The sequence below is a fragment of the Balaenoptera borealis genome (genome assembly GCF_965194805.1).
Source record: "Balaenoptera borealis genome assembly, chromosome: 10".
In the NCBI taxonomy this organism is placed as follows: Eukaryota; Metazoa; Chordata; class Mammalia; order Artiodactyla; family Balaenopteridae; genus Balaenoptera; species Balaenoptera borealis.
In genome coordinates this window covers 13,824,008-13,850,657 of record NC_138874.1, presented here as the reverse complement: position 1 = coordinate 13,850,657, position 26,650 = coordinate 13,824,008, and the positions used below count along the sequence as shown (strand labels likewise).

The 26,650-nt window shown below is 45.6% G+C and overlaps 2 protein-coding genes across 10 annotated transcripts in view; one reads left to right on the top strand and one right to left on the bottom strand.

Annotated features, from left to right (window-relative positions):
* The window catches only part of TTC13 (tetratricopeptide repeat domain 13), a gene marked incomplete at its 5' end in the record, with an annotated part of 68,935 nt that extends 65,907 nt beyond the window's left edge, over positions 1–3,028 (bottom strand). For 8 of the 9 annotated variants that reach the window (XM_082407752.1, XM_082407753.1, XM_082407754.1 and 5 more), the window contains one exon: positions 2,761–3,028. In XM_082407752.1, coding sequence (XP_082263878.1) covers positions 2,761–3,028 — 268 coding nt within the window. Of the gene's footprint in view, positions 1–122; positions 376–2,760 lie in introns of those variants that run through there. The other variant, XM_082407758.1, reaches the window with a different exon arrangement.
* A 265-nt stretch (positions 3,029–3,293) lies between these two features.
* Positions 3,294–18,407, top strand: ARV1 (ARV1 homolog, fatty acid homeostasis modulator). Its single transcript, XM_082407769.1, has 5 exons — positions 3,294–3,516; positions 7,941–8,060; positions 11,070–11,223; positions 13,937–14,161; positions 14,966–18,407. Exons 1-5 carry the CDS (start codon positions 3,304–3,306, stop codon positions 15,106–15,108), a joined length of 855 nt encoding a protein of 284 aa, XP_082263895.1. The 5' UTR covers positions 3,294–3,303; the 3' UTR covers positions 15,109–18,407.
* The last annotated feature ends 8,243 nt before the right edge of the window (positions 18,408–26,650 follow it).

Genomic DNA, 26,650 nt, shown 5'->3' with positions numbered 1-26,650 from the left:
GCTGCTCCCTGGGGCCCGGATTCCGGCCGCTGCCATTTTGCTGTCCAGACAGCTCCCAATTTGTTCTCTTCGGCCCTACAATCGCTGAAGGTTCTGCCTTAAGAGAATACATACCAGCTCACCTGAAGGTGTGCAGATGCAGACCCAGGCAGGCATCAGCTCAGTCATTTATACCCCAAAGCAGGGGGAAGGCTTCTGCAAAGTGGGCGTGCAGCCGCGGCTGCCCTCTGAATAGGGGCTGGCTTGATTCGGAGAGGCTTGCGCTGGATGAGCCAGCGGCGACAGTGACGTGATTAATAGCTGGTGAGGGCGGGGCTTGATTCTGCATAACTGATTGGTTCTGGATCCTGGCACTTGCCTAGACCCTAATGCTGATCATACGGGGGCTCCGGATGCAGAGCACGAGCCCCTCAGGCTACAAGCTGGCTCGTTGTGAATCCTGAATTGCTGTTCTTCCTGGAACAGAGAGGGGCTGAGGCGGGTCTCACTTGCTTCTACCTGGCTGTCTAGGACAAGGAAGGAGAAATAAGAGACACGTGGGTGAGTTTCTACCACAGAAGAGACGGCTTTTGTCACACGATGCAGCCAGCAAAGCTAAGGGGAACACCTGGAGACCCAAGTAGCATAAGCAGTTGACCCTGGGAATCATTTCCTGAGGTGACAGCAGCCACTTCAGCACCTGTCGGCAGCTACTGGGACACTCATGTCAGCCCAGGGAAGGTTGCCTGGAAGACGTGTCACCGATTTTCAACAGCACGTTTTTAATTCTAAACTAAGAAAATAAGTACTACACGGAGGGTTACTGAAACATTTAAATAAATGATGCTTCAAGCTTCATAATACAGCGTTCATCCTCTGAAGCAGAGAACATTAGATAATGGTCTCCATATGTGAGGGAACGGAGGCTGAACAGGATTCCTCCAAACGCCCTGGTTCTGAAAACCTACATTTATCATTATTTGGGTGAAAAGCATAATACAAGTCAGAGGCGGCTCAGACGAGGACTCTTAACCATTGGCGTAAGCCTGGTGCTACACAGTGAAATGAACCACCGATATCAATAATATCAATTGATTTCATAATCTGTCTCTTTCATCGCCTAGAATCTGGGTCTCCTTTACCCAGTGAGCAACACGTGAATATAGGAGGGAAAGGAAAGGAGGATTTACACGCTACCTACTATATGCTTGTAAATATTACAGATGTTTTTTCCCTAACTATAACCACTGAGCGTTTCAGACAAATGTCGTCTGGAGTCTGACCACCTGGGCTCCTCCCCTTCCAGCTGTGGGCCCTCAGGAAAGTGATGATTTCACTGTGCCTCAGTTTTCCCCTCTGGGAAAAGGAGCTAGCATCCAATGATGTCGTTACCAGCGCTCTGACAGGCTAAGAGTATTGCCTAACCAACCTAAAGCTGTTACAACAGCACAGGGCACGCAGCAGGCACCTGCGTACGTGTACGATCGCGATTTCCCATTTCCCTCACAGCATCCTTGGGAAGAAAATAAAACCCTGTAGTCAGGGAACAGTGTCTTCAATTTACAGAGGAGGCAATTCTGCAAAGACAGGCAATTAACCTGCTCAGAGTCACAGAAAGTGACAGAGGTAAAAGCCATTCTCTCTCCACTGTGCAGTGCCGGCCGTGTCATTCATGCTGTTACCAGCCACGGCTTACTTCCAAATACAGAAGTCACATAGCCCTCGGCGAGCGAGACGTCCTCAAGGAAGTCAGATTGTGCTGAAAGGAAATCAGACTGTGCTAATCTCGACATTTCATCTCAACCAAAAAACACTTATTGTCTCCCCAGGTACACAATACTAGACTGCTGTCAGGCCATAAAAGCAAGCAGCAAGCTCCTAGTGAGTTAGGTAGACGCGGACGTTTCAAAAGCAAGCCTTAAGGGAACTCACGGGCAAGAGGAAAGGGAAAGGACAAGGGAGTGGATTAAAAAGACACACTACAGACCTTCAAAACGAAAAATGTACGTATCTACCTTGCCCCTGAGGAATCTGCTCAGGACCTTAAACTGAGGCCAATAGCGCCCAATCTTAATGAATGAACTGGCCCACTTCCAACACACACACAGCTCTGACATACACAGGCCCGCAGGGCCCTTTTGACTCTCTGGGAGACACCTGACAGATCACAGGTCAATCTTAAAACAACTGGGAGCAAGATGTCAATGACCAGATTAAACGGCGTTACTCTTTTGTTCCCTCCTTTCTTCCCAGGGATCAAATTTGTACAGGCTATGTTTAATACAATACGTCAATCGGGAGGTCAGGAAACCTGACTTCCAGGCCTAAGATGGGCCAGACACCCCGGCTCCGGGCGCGGGTCCGGTCCTCTTTGTCCGTCAGTCCCTCCCTCGCTCCCACAGCACCCGCGGGGGCCAGAGCAGGGACTGGGGCTGCCCCGGGCCACCTGCCATCTCCTCCTCCACCCTCTCAAAAGTTGCTAGGGCTGCAGAGAGGCCGCCCTGGCCTCGGGGGCATGCTGTCAGCTCTTTTCACTATTCACCGCCCTCCCCACGGCGGCCTCGGGAGGAGGGCGCGCAGCGGCGTGGGTGTGAGCGGCGGGAAGCGGCCCCGGCGTGACACTTCGCGGAGCCGGCTCCCCCAGGGGCACACGCCGCGGCCGGTGCCGGCGAGGCCCGGGCTGCCCACACATCGGCCCCGGGGCCCGCAGCCCCCGGACCCGCCGCGCCGGCGCTCCGCGGCAACCCGGACGCCCGCCCACCGCCGCCGCCGGCCACTCACCGCCGCACTCGGCAGAGTACTGGTCCCCCCAGTCCCCGGACTGCGGGCTGCAGCCGCCGCCCGCCGGGGCCTCCTGCTGCTGCCGGTGCTGCAGCTCCTGCTTGAGCAGGGACAGCGGCGAGTAGTGCTCGGTGGCTAGGGCGCCCGGTCGCGGCCCGTTGGACAGAACCCCCAGTAGCAGCAGCAGAACCAAGACTCGCCGGGCGGCACCCGCGGCGGCCACAGCGCCGCCCCAGCAGCCGCAGCACCAGCAGCCGGCAGGTGCCATCTTCCCTCAGGGCGCATGTGCGGCGGCCCTCGCCGCGCTCTGCGGCCTCCCAACCTGAACCTGCGGCTGGCAGGTGGGCCGTGGCGAGGGGGCGGGAGAAGGAGAGTGGCAATGCCTCCTGGGAGTTGTAGTCCTAGTTCAGCCAGCCTGCGATCCCCTTTTCGGTGCTGGGACTGCGAGTCCCGGTAAGCACCGCGCGGCGCAAGGCTTCCGGTCTGGCGTCTGACGTCTTCCCCGCCACTGAATCGGAAGTTCTGGCCCGCAGTTGCGTGGAAATGGGCACTGATGGGCGGAGGAGTGGGTTTCGGCCCGGCAAGGGGAACACCGAAGGGGTGACAGCTGGAAAGGGGAAGACGGATGGGGTGGCAGTGACTCCTACTACTGCTGCTGCCTCGGCCTCCTGCCAGTACAGGTGCATCGAATGCAACCAAGAGGCCAAGGAGTTGTATCGAGACTACAGCCACGGTGTGCTGAAGATAACCATCTGTGTGAGTTGTCAGGTGTGGGATGTCCTTGGGGAAAAAATGGCGCAGCGAGGTTTGGGAACCGTGAGAGACCATGGTACCTTTACCAGATTTTTAGGGTGATAAAAATAAAAAACCAACGAGTTTCAGGGTCCTCTAATACAGACTTAAGTTCGATGCTTGACATTCTCGTTCCTGCTCAGTCGAACCTTTGCATGAATACCTATAGTGGTAGAGAAGTCATACCCTACAGCGCTTTTCTCATACCGGTCACGTTTGCTGACCCGGGCGAACGAATCCTCGGACGGAGATGGATGCAGGTGTTGTGCGTAGAAATTTAAAGATCGGATTAGGGTGACATTTGGGCTCACGCCAAAGCTATTTCATTCTTATTCTCCCTTTGATAGACAGATGTTACCATCTTTACACTTAATAACCTATAGTAAACTCTCCTAGAATACTTTTTCAAGCTTCATCCATTGTGGTTTTTGAATGTACAGTATTATGTACAAAGCACGATGCTAGACGTTGGTGATATAAAAACCAAAAATGAAGAAGTAAAAATTCTCTGCCTGGAACAGTCTTCTCTCAGGTATCTGTGTGGCTCATTCCCTCACCTCCTTCAAGGACTTTTCTCTAATATCTTATAGAGAGGCCTACTCTGACCACCCTATTAAAAATGATGATTTCCCCCCCCCCTTCAAGGCTGGTATACCTTATCACCCTTCCCTGCTTATCTTTCTCCATAGTAGCTATCATCTTCTAATATTGTATATAATTGACTTTATTATTTATTGCCTGTCTCCTCCCACTGGAATGTAAGCGACACAAGGAGAGAGATTGTGTATATTTTATTCATTAATGTAGTTGGACCACCCAGGACAGTGTCTGACACATAGTAGGTATTAAATAAATATTTGTTGAATGAATGAACCATTTCTAGGTTTTTTAGATGATCATATCCTAGGCCATCCCGGTATGAGAGTAAGTTATGTGTGGTCTAAACTTAATGGCTTTGGACTAGTCCAATTAAATGGCCCATCTAAGAGACGACAGCCACATAACTGTGAATACAGTTTGTCCAAAGAAAAGCTAGTAAATGCCTATGCATTTTAGTTAGCAGTGATTTGTAATATAATCTGTATTTTAAAAAATTATTGGCATTAGGCTAACAACAACAAAATCCCTGTTCAAATCATCAGACGCTGGCTTCTCTATACCTTTACTTATGTAAAGAGAAAATAATTATTGGATAGCTATTTAGGTCAACAGCTATACTCTCCCCCACTTTTTTCCCCCCGACATCGCACTTTCTCACCCAGGAGACAGATTTTAGAGTAATATTTGGAATATTGAATGGTGGTACTGTACATTATGGATTATTGTACACAGTCATTCCCTAATGAAACAGAGTAGGTAGTATCCTTGTTTATATCATGCTAATGCTTAATGATATGCATGATTGCATTACTCAGAAAAATCATTCATGTGATGCCAGACTCTGAAAATTAAACCATAAAATAATTAGCTTTGTAAAGACTGTCCAAGTCCTGGGATGAAAAGTAAAAAGTTTTTAGTCATCAGGCTATTTGCTGTGAAAAAATATACAAAGTTTCTAAGTGGTTACAGCTGGTAACTTATAGGTACTTTGATCTCTGCTGTATTTGGAGTCAGCAGTGTACTCAGCCTGATCTCCTACCAGTATTTTTCATTCTAATCTCCCTTCCCTTTGCTCTTCTTGCTTTTTCCTGCCATTCCTCCCAGCTTGCCTATCTGTGTTTCTCTAATTTTCTTCTGATGGAAGCATGTCCCTTGCTTTTAGTCACTCTCTCTGCTTCAGCGCTTCACAATTTATTATAGTTATGTTAAAGATATTGTACTTTTAATATCCTGAGGGGCCTGGCCTATTTTAAGTGCTCGGATATTTGCTAAATCCATTATGGTAACCAAACAAAACGAAACTCCTTTGAGATTGTCTCAAGTTTTAGTTCTGTTTCGGACAACAAGATGCAGCTTTCACCCCTGGGTGCTGGGTGCAAAGATGAATAAGACAGCACTGCCCTCACAGGTTCCACTTCTCAGATATGTGTTTGCTTATTGTGGAGCTAAAATCTGAGAATGAGTGGGGAAGGGGATAGTCCTGGAGATGATGGGAAGGAAGAAGCAGCAAGAATATTCATGAAAAAAAAATGGCCAATTTATATTCTGAAAGAGATGTGATTCATTATAGAATTAGAGAACATAGCAGCAGAAACTAAGCCATATCCATGTTAAAATGGAACTAAGCCATATCCATGTTAAAATGTTAAATGGAAGCAGTATTTGAGTTCCCAGGGTGTGCATGGTCCCTATGCTGTAGGGATTTCTTAGAGGACAACTTTCTCTTTCAGGAGACTTGTCTATTAAGTAATAAATGATGTGGAATAGAACAATTTTGCCAGAATAAGAAAACATTTCTACTACATTTAGCTGTCTCCCAATCGGATGTTTTACCACATTTGTTTGTTTTGTGTGTGTGTGTGTGGTTTGACTCATTACATTCAAGGTGAAGGAAGCACTCGAGGAAAAAGCAAATAACAGAAGCAGAACAAGGAAAAAATTTGGCCTAAACTGATAGGGAGGGAACCAGCAGACTTTAATGAATTCTCAATGTTTCTCAAATACTCAGCATGTTGGGAAGGGAAGATGGGCATAGCACATAGCATGTCCCATGATACCAGCAGCTGCCTCTTCTGTTTGGGTTCATGTCACCCTGTGCTCATTCCATTGTAGCACTTACAGTAGCATGTTTATTTGACTTCCCCTTCTAAACTGTAAGGTCCTTGAGGGTAGAGCTTATGTCTCAAGGAAAGTATCTAGCACTGTGGAAGTGCCTGGTCCATAGACATGGCTAAGGAAAGAGAGCTGTTACGAGTGTAATAGGCACTCCAAACACCCATGTCAGACAAATGATTGCAAAAGGAGTAACTACGCTGCTGTGTCTCCTGCTGCTGGTTTCTGCCGACCTCCTTCTAAAAAATGTCCAAATCCCGTCTTAGACTTGTGATGCTGTCAGAAGATGGGTTTTAGGGAACTTTTAAAGGACAGAGAGAGGATCCCTGACCAGTCTGCAGTTTCATTTTAAAGTGAAGTAGCATCTCTGGTCTTCCATTCTCATTTGTATAAAGAGAGGAAGTGTTCTCCACATGAGTAGCACAGGGAGAGGTTCTAGAAAACAGCTCTGTCATGTATATAGAATTCCTGATTCTGTGGCTTCTGTTTAGATACTGGCTTACTCTTTGCTCAGCTAAAAAGCCTAACCTCTTAAACCTCAGATCTATTAGGTGGGTTTAAATTTGGAGTAATAGCACATCTCCCTTCATTGGTTCACCTGATGACTAGACAAACATACACACTTCTTGTAATGACATGAGTGAAGTGGAGAAACTTTAAATTGGAAATGAATCTAACTCTTCATGACATTGGGAGTGCAGGGTTCATATTCTTCAATGCACTCCATTTTTCTTCTAGCACTTTGATATAATTAAAAGGCCATCCTAGTATGTTTGCATATCCATCACTTCTTCTATTTCTATTTTATCCCCTCAAAGTTTCAAAATGTTTTGTGTTTGAATTGTAGCCATTAGTTTATGCAGTGAATAGGAGCCTTGATGCAACTTTGTAGCTAATACTCTTTCAAATGTCATTTCTAATGAGCTTGTTCTCCTATACCTGCGTTTTATATGTTCTGATGGTATTGGGATTTCATAACATTGTAATCACGTGTGTCCAAAAAAAAAAAAAAAAAAAAGCCCTTTAATAGGAATGGCTGAGAGGCCAGGGAGCCTTGATTTGGGCAACTCAGAGCCAGGCAGCACAACCCCGTTCCTTACATACAGCCAGCGTTCTCCAGTGTCTACTATGGCAGAGAAGGACCATTTTCTTGCCATGTTCTCCATGGAGAGAAAGACAGGCTTCTCTTGGTATGTGCCACCCGAGGATTCCTACCTGCCTGGAGCTCTCAGAAGCTCTGGGTGCAGGGTTACTTTTCTGAACCCTTTTCTCCAAATCATGTTTCAAGAACCACAAAGTTGGGGCCACCTAGCCAACAGGCAATGAAAGTACATTATAAACTTACTTATTTTATAATAATTCCTACAAATTGCAAGTTGTGTGTTCTGAGATACTTTCCTGCCTAAAATCAGTCTTTAAATCAAATATCTTTTGGGTCTTCTTAAATATGAGATCAAAAGATTAATATTTTTAGCCTAGAAGATTATATTTAGTCATTTCTGAAACCAGGTCTTATGCAGATGAACATTTTGTATCTGAATGGAAGTTTATTTAAATAAATGCCGATATAGCCTTATTGCCATACAAATCCAAAATAGACTCTGCTGTTTTGAAATCCTTTAAGATTTCAGAATGTATGAATATGTTTATTCTAATATTATCTTGCATTATTTCAGAAATCCTGCCAGAAACCTGTAGACAAATATATCGAGTACGATCCTGTTATCATCTTGATTAATGCTATTTTATGCAGAGCCCAGGCCTACAGGCATATTCTTTTCAATACCAAAATAAATGTAAGTTGTTATAATTTTTTTCTTTTCTAATTTTACTCGATGATTTTGCATTTTTAAGTAATAATCTCAACAATTTTGAACAGAATTAAAGAATATTATTTAAACAAAGAAATTCTAACAAGAGTGGGTCTTTTATCTCAACAATGTCTGGAAATTTCTAGAAACAGCAGGCACTGCTTTTTTTAAAAAAGTGTACAGTGTTTAGTGTATATTTAAGAATATGGTCACTAGCAGGAAGTTGACAAACCATAATCTGGATTGCCTTTTAGTAGGTTACCTTTTGAAACAGACATCAATAATTTTGAACAGAATAAAATGAAATATAACCTGGTAGGGAGAGAATTATACCTAAAAGAAGTAAGCAAACATTGAAAGAAAAAGATTTAAAAACATCACTTATTACGTGTTATACTCTGCTGTTCAGGGAACACATGAGGTGAAAAATCAGAGAAGTCCTAATATATGAAGTTGGATTTTTTTTTTTTTTTTTTTTTTTTGGAATATACATTTAATGTCCTGACTTGTGAACTCTTTTAATAGTTTGGCTAGGGTTGACAAATAAAATACAGGACACCCAATTAAACTTGGAAGTCAGATAAACAATAAATAATTTGTTAGCATATGTCCTAAGTATTGCACGGAACATACATACACAAACAAAGTATTTGTTGTTTACCTAAAACGCGTATTTAACTGGGTGTCCTGTATTTTTCTTTTTTTTTTTTTTTTTTTTCTCATAATTTTTTTTTTTTTTTTTAATTTTTTTTTAATTTATTTTATTTATGGCTGTGTTGGGTCTTCGTTTCTGTGCGAGGGCTTTCTCCAGTTGTGGCAAGCGGGGGCCACTCTTCATCGCGGTGCGCGGGCCTCTTGCTATCGCGGCCTCTCCTGTTGCGGAGCACAGGCTCCAGACGCGCAGGCTCAGTAGTTGTGGCACACGGGCTTAGTTGCTCCGTGGCATGTGGGATCTTCCCAGACCAGGGCTCGAACCCGTGTCCCCTGCATTGGCAGGCGGATTCTCAACCACTGCGCCACCAGGGAAGCCCTCCTGTATTTTTCTTTGCCAGATCTGGCACCCCTAATTTTGGGCTGACGGGGACAGTAACAGTGCAATTTATTTTCCCTGTGCCTCCTCCCCCAAGTTAAACAACCCAGGCAGTGTTTATATTAGTAATATAACTGAGTCTCAAACCTTGCTACACATGAGAATCACCTGGGGGGAGACGGAGGGGACGGCAGTTCATTCTTCCAAGCCGAGGCCTCACCCAGAACCAGTTATATCCGAATCTTTGGGGATGGCATCCAGGAAAGAGTATTTCTAAAACTCCCTGGGCAGTTCCAGAGTGCAGCCAGGAGCACCAGTGCGCCAGCTGGAGGAGCCTCAGGACCTCCCACCCGCGCTTGTCCCTGGACCACATGGAGTTTGCACACACACTTTCTCTTCCCCACTTTATATCGATAAATGTCAACCCATGGGAGATAAATAAATGATAAATGTCAACCCATGGGAGATAAATAAATGATAAATGAATGATAAACGTCAACCCATGGGAGAAATATATAGAACAAAGCCACTTCTTGTTGCCTAGTATTTTCTGTTTTTGCCAAAATTTCAGCCTCTTGAAAACTTCCAGCTTTTAATTGCTTTCACCATTTTCATTTATACTCATCCAACCTAGGGGCACTTTTTAAGAAATTCATGTTCAGACTAATCGTTTCTTCGGAGGAATCATGAAATCTTCAGGTTAAATCTATCCTCTTATTGCTGCTTCCATCTCTCCCGAGTCCCATAAATTCTTGCTGGATTCCATGTATCAGACGAATGTTGAAAATATAATGAAGGGTGAACTACTATTTAAAGCAGTGATTCTTAACCAGGGGTGCACATTAGAATTCACCCTCTGGGTGTGGAGAAAAGGGAACCCTCTTGCACTGTTGGTGGGAATGTAAATTGATACAGCCACTATGGAGAACAGTATGGAGGTTCCTCAATAAACTAAAAATAGAACTACCATACGACCCAGCAATCCCACTACTGGGCATATACCCTGAGAAAACCATAATTCAAAAAGACACATGCACCCCAATGTTCATTGCAGCACTATTTACAATAGCCAGGTCATGGAAGCAACCTAAATGCCCATCGACAGATGAATGGATAAAGAAGATGTGGCCCATATATACAATGGAATATTACTCAGCCGTAAAAAGAAACAAAATTGAGTTATTTGTAGTGAGGTGGATGGACCTAGAGTCTGTCATACAGAGTGAAGTAAGTCAGAAAGAGATAAATACCGTATGCTAACACATATATGGAATCTAAAAAAAAAAAAAGGTTCTGAAGAACCTAGGGGCAGGACAGGAATAAAGACGCAGACATAGAGAATGGACTTGAGGACACGGGGAGGGGGAAGGGTAAGCTGGGACGAACTGAGAGAGTGGCATGGACATATATACACTACCAAATGTAAAATAGATAGCTAGGGGGAAGCAGCCGCATAGCACAGGGAGATCAGCTTGGTGCTTTGTGACCACCTAGAGTGGTGGGATAGGGAGGGTGGGAGGGAGACGCAAGAGGGAGGAGATATGGGGATATATGTGTATGTATAGCTGATTCACTTTGTTATAAAGCAGAAACTAACACACCATTGTAAAGCAATTATACTCCAATAAAGATGTTAAAAAAAAAAAATTCACCCTCTGCCTGGAACTGTTTCAAAATATGCATACCTAGGATTTACTTCCACAGATTCTGAATGAGGACTGGGGCGTAGACATTTGTGTTTCGAAAACTCTCCCCATGTGATGCTTCTGCTGAACATTGCTGATTAAGAACTACTGGTTACAGACTGAATACAATTGGCATTTAATTGGGCAGTTCAGAGTTTGACAAGCTACCAGGTGGGACATTCTTCAAAAACCATAGAAGTTAGCTCTGTCTGTGCCTATTGGTGTTAAGTACAGTTGTTTCTTTACCTGATTGAATGGCAATGTCTTTTTGACTACCAGATGCACGGAAAACTCTGCGTGTTTTGTTTGCTTTGTGAAGCGTACCTGAGATGGTGGCAGCTTCAAGATTCGAGCCGGAGCGTTGATCCTGACGACTTTATCAGATATGCTAAAGAGTGGGATTTCTATAGAATGTTTGCAGTTGCTTCTCTAGGTAGGAAGAAGCCATGCTTTCTATTCTTAGTTGACCTAACATTTTGATTTTAAAATTAAGGTATGTGGTCTTAATCATTGGTAAAGAGGAGCTAGTCAGAAGACTTGAGACTAAATTTTCAGCTGTACCACTAATCTGCTAGGTGAGTTTGTATAAATCACCTGCTTTCTTACTTTTTGTTACCACACATATGGCATGGAAATAATTATGCTTATCAGATCAGAGTGTTTCATAAAGTATTTTGAGACACAGTATTTTTAGTAAAATTCTTCAATATAAGTTCTGATTATCCAATCTGAAGATTGCCTGAATCTCATCTTTATTAAAACAGATTGATAATTGCCAGGCATTATTCAATGTATTATACTAACTGCATTGTACTAATGCAATGTATTTAATGGGGGAAACTTGTTATTTACCTGACTGCATGCAGGGAAAGGGCTACTCCCCCAAATTCTTTAAGTTCTGAAATGGCTTTGCTTCAGAATTTGCATTTGTGACTTAGGTCAGAATTGGGTTGAATTAATTTCTGTGACTATTTTATTACTTACTGGTTTACATGCTTTTCTGCTTCTAAAATCTTCTATTATACTGAAATATTATTTTAGTAATATTCTCTCCAGCCCACTCCAATGTCATATTTCTGGGCTGTGTGTCCTCTTTTGTCCCTTTTTCTTCTCAATCTGCCCTTACTCCCTCGGCCCAGTGGTTTTAAAAATTCATCCAGTCCCAGGGGTTTTAAAATTCATCTATATGCTGAGAATTCCCAAATGTACGTAATAATATTAAAAACATCCTTGAACACATCACCTAAACCAAGAACCAGAACCTAATATAATTTTAAGCTTTAAAGCAAAGCCTCTTAGAATTGCTATAGATAAACTGCTTTATGTCCATAATTTCTAAAACACAAACCAGGCTTGTTTTCAAATAGTTTGGAATTTCTGTAGCACCGACTCTATAGTGGCTATTTTGACACTTGATCAGAAATTTTTTTTCTACTGTTACTTAACTTTTTTATGTGTCTTAATCTAACCCCTAGTTAGGTTTCAAATCCCTAAAACAACTTATAAAGAATATTTTACACAAATACAGTATTTTACAACTTAAACACTGTTTTTACGGTATTATCAACTCAGTTTTCACAACCATCCTCTTCGGTGGGTCGATTGGGGCTCCTTCCCTATCCGCAGTTGTGGAAGCACAGGAACAGGAAGGGCAGATGGTTTACCCTAAGTCCCCCCGCAGGTTACTGTCAGCGCAGAGCCAGGGGAAGGTCTCCTGGTGCCCTGTCTCCCGTTTTCTCCACTGCCGCTCCTACTGAACCCGCCTGATCACGAACGCCTTAAGTACTAGGGGCTCTCCAACACCTGCCTTGTGAAAGACTGTGCAGAGCCCAAGGGCAGGTGCAGTTCCCTAAGTCTCCCAAGTTCTAAGCTAGCAAGCTATGGAGGGTGACCTAGTCAGCCCTTCCGTCCAGTGCAAGAAACCCTTCTCTCTAGATTCCTGCAAGAGGGTTTGAGTATCCCCAGTGACAGGAGACAACCCACCATCGTTAGATGGTTCTTGTTGTTAGGGAGTTCTTTATTATTATTATTATTATTATTATTATTATTATTATTGGTCCAAAACCCAGGCTATATGATCTGCCTGTTTGAACAGATCCTTGCAGTTGACAAGCCCTTCAGTCATTTTGAGATAGTGTGTCTCCTGAAGAATATATCAAATTTCATGTGGGCTAACCATCCTAAATTATGTTTATCGATCCTAATCATCTATATTTGGAACCTCTTTATTTTGGCTAGATTCAGTTATAAAACATTTTAGAAAGAATACAGTTGTTTCTCCTGTAATGTGATACATGTGTTCCAGAAAAACCTGATCCTGCAGAAACCTAAATAACAGCTTATAAGAGAGGATAGAATTAGGGACAGACCATTCAAAATGTATGCAGCTGGGTAATCAGAGCACTAACAATCTTAATGAAAAGAATAATGCAGTTAAAAGAAATGTTAAATTCCTAGTTGATGGGAACAGAACAGATTGTGCTGTATTCTGACTGTGGGACACCAGGGGAACTATTTTGCTTCTTCTACTCTGGACTCTGTCTCTGAATGCTTTCTGGAAGGATATGGAATTACACTCAAAACGTTTGTTAAAATGAGTAAGGGAAGTTTTAAATTTAGGTAACAGAGTATTCAAAATCTTATGGCTAATAGGCACTCAATAAAATAGTAGAAGAATGAACAACGAAAAACATCTTCATATGTCCTTCCTAGGATGGGTCCCATCTTTCAGATTTAAAAGCGTCCATTCTGCTGTCTGTTCTTTCTGTGAAGATCTCTAGGACTAAAGCTGTTTCAACAGAACCTTACTTCCTAAAAGGAACTTCAGAATGTTGACGATTACACTTCTCATGGAGTTACCTTTTCTTCAGAGGATGATGAAGTATTTCATGAAAGAATTATTGAAATATGTTTCTGAAATCATACCAGCAGGATTTCACACAAGAGACACGGGTTTATTTAAAAAAAAAAAAAAAAAAAGGAAGAAGAAGAAGAAAAGGGGACAAAAAAGAAAATATGATCTTGATAAAGCATTTCTTTTGTGGTCAGCTGATAGGCTGTATTTTGGAAATTGTGGTTTATTTGTTTTTAGGGGGCTCTGGGTTGGATTGGGACATTCATATCTTTATCCTTCATTCCCTCCTTAGAACAAACTGCCTATTTTACTGGCATTTTTACTTTCCTGTGGGTAGAACGACCCATAACAGCGAAAAAAGCCCTCAACTTCGCTTTGCTGCTGAAAGCGTTGTTATTATCTAGCTACGGAAAACTCTTGCTGATCCCGGCTGTCATTTGGGAACATGACTACACACCCCTGTGCCTCAGACTCATTAAAGTATTTGTCCTTACGTCAAATTTTCAGGCAATTCGAGGTATGTTTATGGCTTATTGTTTCCTCAGCTTTCAACCCATCTGAAGGCTTAAAGTCTTGTTTCTATAGAGTAGTTTTTATATAACCTGTTAAACGCTGGAATTTTTCGTAGAATAATCACAATGCCTAACATTTCTGTAGTGCCTTACATATAGCACGTGTTCGGTGTTTGTTCAGTTCAACCACATGGTACTCTTTAGTTTTCAAGATGCCTTCTTTATGCATTATATCTATCCCATGGGGTCTGTAGGGCAGCCATTGTTATCTCCACTTTATGACTCGTGGTGACTTGTCCAAGGTTACATGGCCAGCAGTTGTCAAGCCAGGGTAGGGTGCCAGCCTGCCTCCCAGCTCAGGACAGTTCTTAGTATATCAAGGAAAGGGTAAGCAGCCCCGTGTGTCTTCCTTTTTCCCACACATTGTGAGAAGTGCTATTTTAAATGAACCTATTATCTGATACCTCTTATAACGTTTATCATCTTGTAAACTATAAAACCAAGAGTATCAATTTTTTTCTGTTACTCTCTTTATAACCTTAGAATCTTTCATTTTCCTGTTTAATATTCACGGGAATCCGTGTCTTGATGTGAGCAGGAGAAGCTCAGTGTTTTTGTTATAAGCAGATGCTTTGGTTCTCTCAGAAGGTTTGCAGATGGAAAAGTAACAGCCTAGATTAATAAGAACAAATAGAGACTTTCTAAAAACAGCTTTACAAAACAACTCCATTCACACTACCACATAATTTACATGCTGGTATCATTTAATTAAACTCTTAAGAACTTATCAATTGCTTTCTCTTTTTCAGTGACCCTAAACGTCAACCGCAAGCTCTCCTTTTTGGCCATCTTGAGTGGCTTACTGGTGGAGAGCGCCATGGTCTACTTCTTCCAGAGGATGGCACGGGCTCTTGGAAGTGACTGTGCCATCTATAAATCTCAAGACTTTTGAAGAGGTACAGAGCATCTCTCAGTGTTCATGCACGCAGACAGGTGTCTTCCTCAAATTAGACAGATGTCGTCGCAGAATACATCACCCGCCCCCCGGCACCCGGGTGCCTCGAGGTCACCTCCATCTCCCTCGGGGTCTTCAGGGTCCTGCACTCTAGTTCTTTTGTCATCCACAGTGACATCAATAGCTATGTTTTTGTTGCTTCTGGGGCCCTGCTCTCACAGTTCTGTAACACCTTCCCTCCAATGCAGTCCTACTAAGACCTCGGACTCTGAAATCTGTCCCGCCAACAGCGGTCTCCTGCCCTTTCCAACCGTTCCACTCCCTCCCTCCCATCACCCCTGCCTTTGCTGCCTTTTGTACCTCTCTTCCCTAAACCTCTCACTTTCCTCTACTTCTCACCTCCCTTGCCTCTCTTTTAACTGTGCCTGGAACCTAGAGGCAGCTGTTGCCTTATCCTCTGTTAGTCCCTGGAAACGAGCCAGCTTCCTGCCCTTCTGTCAGCGCCCCCGTTAGAGCTCTTGGGGTGAGTTCACCACCCGTTTCCTCTGTGAAGCCTGGCAGGCGGTCCCTGTGTCTGCACAGAGCACGGCCGGGTGGCTGCTCCTGTCTCGAGGGCACCTCTAGGGACCCAACACACACACACACGCCACACACACACACACACACCACACACACACACAACCACACACACACCACACAACACACCCCCACACACACACCACACACGCACACACCACACACACACACACCCCCACACACACCCCACACACACACACACACACACACCCCCACACACACCCCACACACACACACACACACACACCCCACACACACCCCCCACACACACACCACACACACACACACCACACGCACACCACACACACACCACACACACCACACACACACACACACACACACACACACACACACACACACACACACACACCGGCCTTAGAGCAGTTGTTCTGAAGTCTTCCCGCGCTCCTCACTTCCGTGTCTGCTGTCACTTTGCTGAGAATTGAGACTTACCAACTCCTTGAGTGTCCGTCTCTGTTCCAGAACTTGTTTGGGCGTCTGCCTTCTTTCCTCCTTCCCTCCATCCCACCTCGGAGTTAAGCTCAGCTTTCCACCCCCCGCCCGCCCCCCGCCGGGCGTTTTCCACCCTGCAGGTGTCCTCCTGCCTCTGGTCACCCTCAGGGGTCGGGACCACAGCTGCAGTCTGCCTTGAGGCAGGACGGGGCGACTTGAAGGCAGGGCAGCTGGCGAGGGAAGCACAGGGCAGGAGGGGGCAGGCGGCTTAAGCCGAGGCAGCTGTCGGCGCGCGCGTCCTCTTCCCGCAGACCTTCTCCGCCTCTCCTGGTACCTCGGCCTCCCTCCCTGCCCGCTCAGCTCACCCTCTTCCTCTCCACACCCTCACACATTGCTGCCTCATCATCCTCTCTCGTCTATGCTGGCTCTTTCCCCTCTGCCAACAGACGCGTGCAGCTCTTCACTTGCGAGCAGCTGCCCTGAGCCCCTCTCTCCACTGCCTTTCCTCTTTGCAAAACATACTTCCTCCCTAGTCTCCTGAGATCAGAAGGCAGCCAGCCGCCAGCTCTGTCAGGCTCCTTCCCGCCCCGGCTCTGCTCTGGAAGCGGCTGGCTTCTGACACAGGCCGCCCGGGCCCTTTCTGTCACCGACTTCCCTGTCTGTGCCCGGCTTCCGTCCTCAGCCCCCCGCTTCTCTCTCCTGCCGTGCAGACGCTCAGCTTCCACACGCCTTGACCCATCTCTTAGTGCAGCTGGCTTCCAGATCTTTCCAGATCTGATACCTCTAGCCCTCCGCCTCTGCCAGGTCACTCATGCCCTTCCACTGCCTCCGAGATACTGCCAGGACGGTGTGGCCATTACCTCTGAAATCGAACTCAGTACCCCGCCCGCCCGTCCCCATGGAATCAGAACCTTCCTGATGGCTTCTCATCTTGTCACTCAGACCCCAGCCCAAGCCTCCTGGTCTCCTGCTTCAAAGTTTATAACAGCCTCGCCCACCTTCAACCCATCTTCACAGAGCACGACTCCTGGTGTGTCTCTGAATTTTTCATCCTTTCCTGTTGTGGACAGGAGCTTCTGGTCTCCTCCTGAGAAACACCTTTTAGTGTTCTCTGCGCTCTAGTGCTAACTTCTCCTCTGCGGGCGTGCTCCTGCCCACGTTCTCTACTACACCCTCCTCATCCCCAAAGATGTCACGCCCTCCCCAGGACCCGGAGGGGCCTCTCCTCCGCCTAACCAGGTCAGTCACCTTTGCTTCTCCGTGGAACGAAGACCTTCCCCCCCATTCCAGTCTGTTGTGCTCACTCCCTCCGTAGACCTCCCGGTGCCCAGCTCGGCACAGTCATGCTGCCGGAGCTCCTGAGACCCTCCCAGTGCTGAACACCTGTCCCCTCCTTCTGCTAGCGCTTCACTTGTCAGGCTACCCATGACAGCTTCTGGTTAGGAGCAGGTCACCTGTCTTTAACGTCCTTTACGTTGTCTCATGTTTTATGCTTGTCTCCCCCAGTCTGCTTGGGTGCCGGGAGAGGCCATGTCTGTGGTAACTGTGTCCCCCATAGTACAGGGCCTGCCCTAGTAAGTATCTGTTGATTTGATTTTCAGCAGAATGTGCCACTCTGAATACTTCCTTTATCATCCACAGTTTCCTTCTTTTTACTCTCTGGGGCATGACCAGCTGCGTCTGTAAAATAGAAGGCGTAAAATACAAACCAAGCTTCTCGTTACTGTTGTGTAAAATGAAGCAAAGATTTGGATACACTTCCTGAAAAAGAAAGCAAGGGTTATGGCGTCGGGGACTCCTAACCCTACCACCCCACCCCTACATGTAGGAAACAACTAAACCACGTACGGACACACACACAGACACTCACACAAACACAAAGAACTAATGCAGGCAACAAGTGAAGATGTGTCCATTATAGATGGTTCAGGTACGCATCTGAATTGAAGGAAGATGAATTCATGAGTCACACGTAAGAAAAGATCTTTGTTCATTCCTTTGACATATTTATATCTTTTTAATTTAAATGTTGTTAAAATAATATTTTGTGTTCTTACAAGAGAAACGCTTTTCTCTCAAGGCAGTCACAATAAACTGAGCTTTTGTGAATATTTAACTCAGTATCTTCCCCTGTAACTAAGTTCCTCTTTAAAATCAGCTGATCCAAAAATAAATAACTAAAAACAACTGAATTGTCCACTTAACAGAAGTGAATTATATCTCAATAGAGCTGTTATTAAATAAATAAATATCACCTCTCTTCTCTCTCCCTGCTTCATTCGTTTGTTCTTTCATTCATTATTTACTTATTCATTCAACAGATATTTACTGAGCACCTACTCTATTTGGGTCAGACACTATGGATACAGTGGTAAAAAAGACACGGCCCTCTTGACATTTACTGAGTAGTGATGGATTTAGAAACAGGAGTAGGTGATTGCAGTACAGTGTCATAAGTGTTATAAAGGGGTGAGTATAGGGTACTCGGGAAAGGCAGGGTGGGAACACCTGTTCCAGTCTCAGAAGTCGAGAAGGTCTTCCTAGGGGAGGGGGAAAGGACACGCACTTTCCAATACCCCTGGTAGAGAGGATACCGGTGCACGTACATTCCTAGACAGCAGAGTGCTAACGTGCACAGGCAGGGGCCGAAAGCGAACAGTCCAACTGGGTGGGATGTGGGCAGTGGGCGTTTTACAAAGGACACTAGGAAGACACGTAAAGGTCGGATTATGAAGGGCCTCGTGAGCTGTAATTTATCCCGAGGATGATGAAACCAACACAGATAGTTAAAAAGAAAACTCCAAAGTAAGAAAAACAGGACAAAACCCACTGGGATAACATCACAGAATAGCCGTAGGCTGGAGAGGACCGTTGACCACCAGATGGAGCCTGTAAATGTTAAGGAGGGGGGGAGAAAACATGGTTCAAAGGCATACAACCAAAGGAAAAAAATCAATTCGAAAACAAATATTAGGAAAACAAAATGCCAAAAAAAAAAAAATACACTGGTCATATCTTTTCAAATCTTTGACTCCGATAAATAAAGAGACACACATCACCCATTTATAAATTCGTACTCAATACAGTCCCAGGCTGTCTTGATCACCATAAAGGTATTCGTTAATCTTTCAAAACGAAGCAAGTGTTAGAAATCCCTTGCCGGGGTGTCGGCGAGGTGTCCGTGAGCGGTAGGTAGCTACGCGCTGCAGGATGTGTGGTAAGGGCTGCGAGGGAAACCCATCAGATCAGCCCTGACCTTGACTCCACTCAGCCTATCCATCACATCACTCGCTGGGGTGAGAAAAGGAAGGGCAAGACTCCAGGAACGAGGGAGAGAGGCTGCCTTCCAAGTCACTGTGAGGTGGCCAGTTCTCCCGCCGCCCAGGCCGCGCCCCACTGCCCAGCACAGGAGTTCATCTTATCTCTGTGCTATCAGTGGCCCTACTTTTTCAACATGTTTTACGAAACATTTCAAAGATACAAAAACGTTGAAAGAACTGTACAGTGAAAACACACCTATCCGCCACCTAGGTTTTACAGTTGTTAAAATTTTGCCCCGTGATTCCTGAGATGGCAGAATTTTCAATTATGCTGGGAAGATGAGGTAGTGGTGATGCTTGGTGCCTTAGAATGACGTCTATGTCTTCCAAGCCGTCCCTCTCCCCCAGTCACTGAAACGTGGTCTGACGACAACAAAGAAGGCATTTATATGAAAATTCTCTTGAAGAAAAATTACTTTTAGATATCCACACTTTTATTGAAAAAGCATATGCACCCAAGCCAACCTTGAAAAGCTACCTTAAAATCACGGATCAGTTACCGTCACAGTGGCTAGACAGCCCACCGCTGACTCTTGAGTTTTCAACACAGCCAAGAACCAGGAGAAAAAATACTCAGTTTATGAGAGCACAGTATAGATGAATAAGGCACAAAGAAAACGGACAAGTGGTCTTCTGTTGGAAGATTTTCTGTCAGAGTGTTTGAAGCCTTCGAACTAAATCGGGAAGAAAACATCATGGTGTACATGAGAGCCAAAGAAAGCGTATTTTTAGGTATTTACAACAAAACAAGGCAAACAGAAAAGCTGAAGATATGTTTAAAATCAGTCTTATATGAAGAAACTGAAGCTTAGAATGGTTCAGGGATATGCTCATGGTCACATAAGCATATAGTGATAGAACTGGGCCTAAAACCTGGTCTCCACTCCTAGTCTAATGGGATCCCTGGGTCTATATTAGTCTCCACTCCTAGTCTAATGGTAGATCCCTGGGTCTATCTTGGTCACTACTACTTAGTCTAAGGGTGGATCCCTGGGTCTATCTTGGTCTCCACTACCTAGTTTAATGGGAGCTCTCTGGGTCTATCTTGGTCACTACTACCTAGTCTAATGGTGGATCCCCAGGTCTATCTTGGTCTCCACTACTTAGTCTAATGGTGGATCCCTGAGTCTATCTTGGTCACTACTACCTAGTCTAATGGTGGATCCCTGGGTCTATCTTGGTCACTACTACCTAGTCTAATGGTGGATCCCTGAGTCTATCTTGGTCACTACTACCTAGTCTAATGGTGGATCCCTGGGTCTATCTTGGTCACTACTACCTAGTCTAATGGTGGATCCCTGGGTCTATCTTGGTCACTACTACCTAGTCTAATGGTGGATCCCTGGATCTATCTTGGTCACTACTACCTAGTCTAATGGTGGATCCCTGGGTCTATCTTGGTCACTACTACCTAGTCTAATGGTGGATCCCTGGGTGTATCTTGGTCACTACTACCTAGTCTAATGGTGGATCCCTGGGTCTATCTTGGTCACTACTACCTAGTCTAATGGTGGATCCCTGAGTCTATCTTGGTCACTACTACCTAGTCTAAGGGTGGATCCCTGGGTCTATCTTGGTCACTACTACCTAGCCTAAGGGTGGATCCCTGGATCTATATTAGTCTCCACCCCTAGTCTAATGGGGGGTACTGCAGTCATTCTTAACCTTGTTAAGAAAAAGGATAATGTTCTTCAAATACAGTTAGGAATAGAGAACAACAGAGTTTTAAATAAATAGGGAACTCAGATGACTAGAACCAGATTAAATATTAGTCCTCTGTCTCCAAGGAAGAAGCTGTAGAAGAAAATGAGCGTTTTATTGTATTCTTTCCTCAGAATTGCTGCGATCCTTAAGAGTTGTGTTGTACCTTTCTGATATAACCTTATTTACAAAGCTGGCGACTCATTCTGAAGGGAAAGTTAGTAACCCAAGACTAAATTAAACTGTTCTCTGGCTAAGCCAGTAGAGGAAATACGCTGCAAAAGCAAGAACCTCAGTACCCAAACAGGATTATATTTATTCATTCCTATTTAACAAGAGTTTATATATACTATTTACTTTGCACCAGGCACTATTTTAGGGGCTTTGTAATCGTTAACTCACTTACCCCTCATGATAACCCTAGAAGTTGCCTCTAAGAGCCCACTGGGAAATGTATCCTGGGTATTTTGAAAGGGGTGGGGGGGCACAGTGTATTTGGCCGACAGGTTAAATGATGCTGTCCTGTCGCAACAGAGATAAACAGCTAAGCGGGAGGAACACAAGGGTGCCCAGAAATCTGTGCCAGTTTCCTGCGGTTGCTGTACCCATTACCACAAGCTTGCGGCTTAAGACAACAAATGTATTCTCTCGCAATTCTGGAGGAAGGAAGTCCAGAGTCAGTTTCACTGGGCCAAAACCGAGGTGTGGACAGGACTACCCTCCCTCCAGAGGCTCTAAGGGAGGATCCGTTCCCTCCCTCTTGCGGGTTTTGGTGCCTGCTGCCAGGTCCTGGCTCCTGGGCACATCACTCCAATCTCTCCTCCATCTTCACATCACCTCCGCTTCCGTGAGTCAAACCTTCCCCTCTGCCTCTCTCTTACAAGGACATTTGTGATAGCATTTAGGACCCACCCGGGTAATTCAGGATGATCTGGTCATCTCAAGATCCTTAACTACATCCACAAAGCATTTTTCTCCGAATAAGGTAACATTTACAAGTTCCAGAGACTGTATCTTTGGCCCAGATATCTTTGGGGGCCATTTTTCAGGCTATCACAAAATTATCTGGCGAATAGCAGCTCCACACCCAACACACACACAAACACACACAACCTCCCAAATTTGAGCAGGACGCGCCTGTGAAGCTTAACCCTCTATCTGTGGCTTCATCAGAGTCACAGGGACACAGATTTCAGGGCACCGCGAGGGACTCCCCGCATTGGCTGGGAGTGGACTCCGTGCAGCTCTGATGATTCCCTCACGACACGTCAAGAATGCCATTCTAACTCCTTCCCGTATTTTCCAGAAATCACCTTGCTTGGACTCATTTGGCAGGGACACACCCAGGCAAACACCTGCTCTAGAGCTGAGCCTTCTCCATCCATCTATGGCCTTCATTTGAATCCAAGGTCAGAAACTCCTTCATTTATGTTCTGCGGGCAAATAGAACTACTTGTCTTTCTCACAGCAGGTGCTTCCTGTGCTGATTTTACACCTGGCTTCATCTTATCTTTCCTGCCCTCATATTCCCTTTGTGCTGATTTTTAAACCCACTTTAAAAAAAATAAAAATTGCATTTTATTGTGTTCTGTGAATTTTTATAAAGCAGCCTTAAATAGTTTTTTAAACACAGGTGGTATATAAATCGTACCAGTCCATTTAAAATACATAAATGTGTGACCAGGCATATGTCTGTACAAGAGTGTGTCTTCTGCCCTAGGGGGCATGTTTCTACTCTTCCTTCCAAAGCTGGGGGACAGAAGTTCAACCTCCACGTCTTATACTGGGCTCCTTCCAATTCGAGGTCCGAGCACACTGGAAGTGCTTCGGGCAGGGTGCTTGAGCTTGTATAAATTACTGATCAATGAGATGGTCCTTTAGGGTGTGTCTTGATAGCTTGTTGAGAAAAGTCACATGGTGTATGACCCCAGGGGAAATGAGCTGAACTCATCTTCCCTAGTACTTCCGCCAGGAAGGCAGATGGGGATCGGCCAGAGAGGACCAGCGCCCAGTGAGGAGTACTCCTGGCGATGGCCTGGCTGGGGACACACAGCAACTGCAGGTGGAGTCTGGTTAGCAAGCACCCTCCTCGTTCTCCAAACTCACCTCCATCTAGATTCCTGAGGCGTCCGTGCACAGGGACACACCAGATGAATAGGCGCTATTACCAGCCTGCCCTTCCACCTCAAGTCTCCATGGCTTTCCTATCATTGTGCTGGACTTGGGTATTTCAGAGCTTTCTTGTCTCTAACACAAATGATGTCCTAGAGGTCATCGTAAGTGGTTTCCTCTTTCGCCCTTTCTCCCTGAGCCCACCCTGGCATCTCATCACCCTGAGGGCAGGAGAAAGAGAGAAGGAAAGGTAAGCTGCTCTCTTCCCTAAGTCCCAGAACAAAGTCCTAACTTCTCTTCTCCGATACCTTGCCCTTGTGAGAGACTTGGGAAGTGCTCCCAGGTCGTATGGTGACTGTGGCTTTAACCACGTCTATTTCTAATGCAAGTACTCCTCCCACCAAAATCGGCCTTCCCAGTAACAGTGGCTTCTGTGTTCCTGGGGCCCCACTGGTCACTGACTTTCATTAGTGCTTCTGCCTTGGAGATGGAAAGGAGCGCAGAGAGAGGGGGTCTTTGCGCTTTTGCCTGAGGTTGACAGTGCGTAATTCTCTCATCCTCTTGTCCTCCCCTCTCCCAGGGACCTGCCTCTCTGGGGCTATAACTCTTCCTAACCTACTAATCGCTTCATGCTTTTATTTTGCCAATCTTGCTTTGTTCGTGTATTTAACAAGGGTTGTGCTCAACATTCTGTAGATGCTAAGCTTGCTTGTGCAAGTTCTTCAGAAAGTCAGGAGAACCAGGTTGGAAGCTGGGTCTCCAGGGACCTGTCCTCAGTTAACTGGTGGCCTGAGGAGTGAGGTGGAAAATCACACATCCTTATCACAGTTGATTAGAACAAAGGCATCAGGCAGGCTGTTGACACCCTCTCCAAAGCCCACACTAGGTGGTCTGGAGGCCCACACGCTCCCATAGCCTTTTCACCCATGACACTGACCCAGCAGGCGTCAGCTGTTCTTCAGGTGTAACCTCCAGATGTTACCTTCCAACCGAAGTTCTACCACCTCCGTACAGAATGGGCTCAGATACATCTCTGAACTGAAAGTACAATACACGAAGACAAGAGGACTGGACATGCTTGGGCTTTGACAATCGCTAAGTTTTCCTTGGGCAGAGAGATGAGACTCCACTGACAACTTGCCTCCAGTGAAGTGATGTTGGTTGCTGTAGGGTCTTTGGGTCACACATACACTTGGCATATGTTTATTATCACAGGCTCTGAAAGAAATCAGGCCTGTGCATGTAGACGTCAGACCAAGATCCAGTAGAAAGCACTACACAACAAATGATTAAATAATACAGCACTGTGATGAAGGTGAAGGGGCTGTACCAGACAGTCTCCTTAGATTTCACATTATCCCAGCACCTCTTGCGCCTTAAACGTAAAGCACAAACTGTGTCTGAGAACTCCAGCTCTGCTATTATTTAGCCATGGTCTTAGGCAAATCACTTAACCCATTTAAATTATAGAAATGAAAGTGTTTTATGAAAGCACACGGCACTGCACGTAAAAGTTTTTGGAGACTTTGTTTAAGCCACTACATCTGCCTTCTCACTCTTGGCCTCTTGAAGGACTTATTCAGCCTCCAAAGCCAGCTCAGATGTCATCTCCACCAATATCCCCGAGGAGCTGTGGAGTCTTCTTCTGGCACTCAGTGGCCCATGGTACTTCCCCCATCACAGTACTCAACATCACGTGCTAAGCTATTTGTGGAAGCGGAGCACCGGCCAGTGGCTCTTCACGTTATTCATCTGTTCTCGGCACCCGTATCAATGTGATCCCCAAAAATGCTAAATGATAATGCTAGCTGAATGAATGACATCACCCTAGGTTACAGAGACATGAAAGCAAGGAGTCAGGTTGGTTAACTGACTATGAATTCCACTGGGGACATAAGAGGAACAGTATCGCTTGTGAATTGCAAGGCTTAAATTAGCAACAGTTCTGAGTTCACTCCACATATGCTTAGGAAGCTAGAGGTGTTTTTCTTAACTACCATGGATGTCGCCTTACAAAGTAGTTCACAATTTCTTCAGCTTTCATCAGGTAACGCTGGACTGCCTCATCGTCTACGTTTCTCTGCTGGTCACCGAGTAGCCAGACAGACCCACTCTGAACTTACAGGTAATGACTTATGCCAGGTAGCAAAAAAGGAAACCAGCTGAATTTATTTTCTAGTCCCCCGTGGCACCTTTGTAGAAGGGTATATTCGAAAACATTTTATGATTTGGGAAACTTTAAGATTCCTTGCCAAGCTGTATTTACAGTATTTAAAGTGTACTACATGTAGAGTAAGAGAAAGTCTGGGTTGATTTATATATATTTCAGATGCAGCACTAACCACCACAGTGGTTTATGTCTATCTGCCACTTCACTGCGGGAGCGAGGAATGTGTCAGCCCAGCCGGAAGGGAAGGGCCCCTTGCTGGCCTTGATTCATTCCACTTCTAACTCTGACAGGCCATCCCACAGTGATGAGACAAAGGCCCAGAAACTCACAGGCCCTGGGAGTCACTGCGGGTCCCGCAGACCCAGGGAACGCGAGCATTCTGCATCAGAGGGCTCCCCGAGACACAGCCAGCCCTGCAAGCTTCGCCTGGGGCAGGCCAGGCAATTCTTTAGTGCTACAGGGAGGGGCCGCAGCCCTCTGAGAGCGGCAGTGTTGGTGCTGGGCTGACTTAAAGCAGCACTTCTGGAACGTTCTGCAGCATGATCGTAGGAGGAATCGTGTCAAGATGCAGGGCCGGGGGCAGAAGGCTGGGTGGGGTGAGATTCTACACCACACTTCCGGGGACGCCTGCTCCAGGGACTACATTTTGAATTCCAGATCTCAGCTAGATCCACATTAGAATCACTGGGGTGGGGGGTGGGGGGCGAAGCTTTTAGAACCGTACAGGCGCCCAGGCCTCACTCCTTACTAATTAAATCTGAATGATGCTAGGGGCCGAAGCGGGGAGTGGAGTGGGCGCGAGGGGGCCACAAGGGGGAGTCTTGATCCAGGCTCGATATTGTTCTAAAAGCTCCCCCACGTGATTCTCACGTGGCCAAGGTTCAGAACAGCTGAGCTCAGGTTCAACTCATTGTTAAGCAGGGGCCCAGCCTCGAAGGAAGAGGTTCCAGTAGACAACCAGACTTCACCTGGTTTTGCCACTTTCAATTTTCTCCACCGAGGACTTCCCTGGTGGTGCAGTGGTTAAGAATCCGCCTGCCAAGGCAGGGGACATGGGTTCGAGCCCTGGTCTGGGAAGATCCCACATGCCGCAGAGCAACTAAGCCCGGGTGCCACAACTACTGAGCCCGCGAGCCACAACTCCTGAAGCCTGCGCGCCTAGAGCCCATGCTCCACAACAGGAGAAGCCACTGCAGTGAGAAGCCGG

What these genes read in the sequence shown, in the direction of transcription:
- ARV1 (XM_082407769.1), top strand. Translation starts at nt 3,304, where the DNA reads ATGGGCACTGATGGGCGGAGGAGTGGGTTTCGGCCCGGCAAGGGGAAC. An exon ending in TGCTGAAGATAACCATCTGT is followed by an intron (nt 3,517 to 7,940) that starts GTGAGTTGTCAG and finishes GCATTATTTCAG; the next exon opens with AAATCCTGCCAGAAACCTGT. An exon ending in GTTTGCAGTTGCTTCTCTAG is followed by an intron (nt 11,224 to 13,936) that starts GTAGGAAGAAGC and finishes TTCCCTCCTTAG; the next exon opens with AACAAACTGCCTATTTTACT.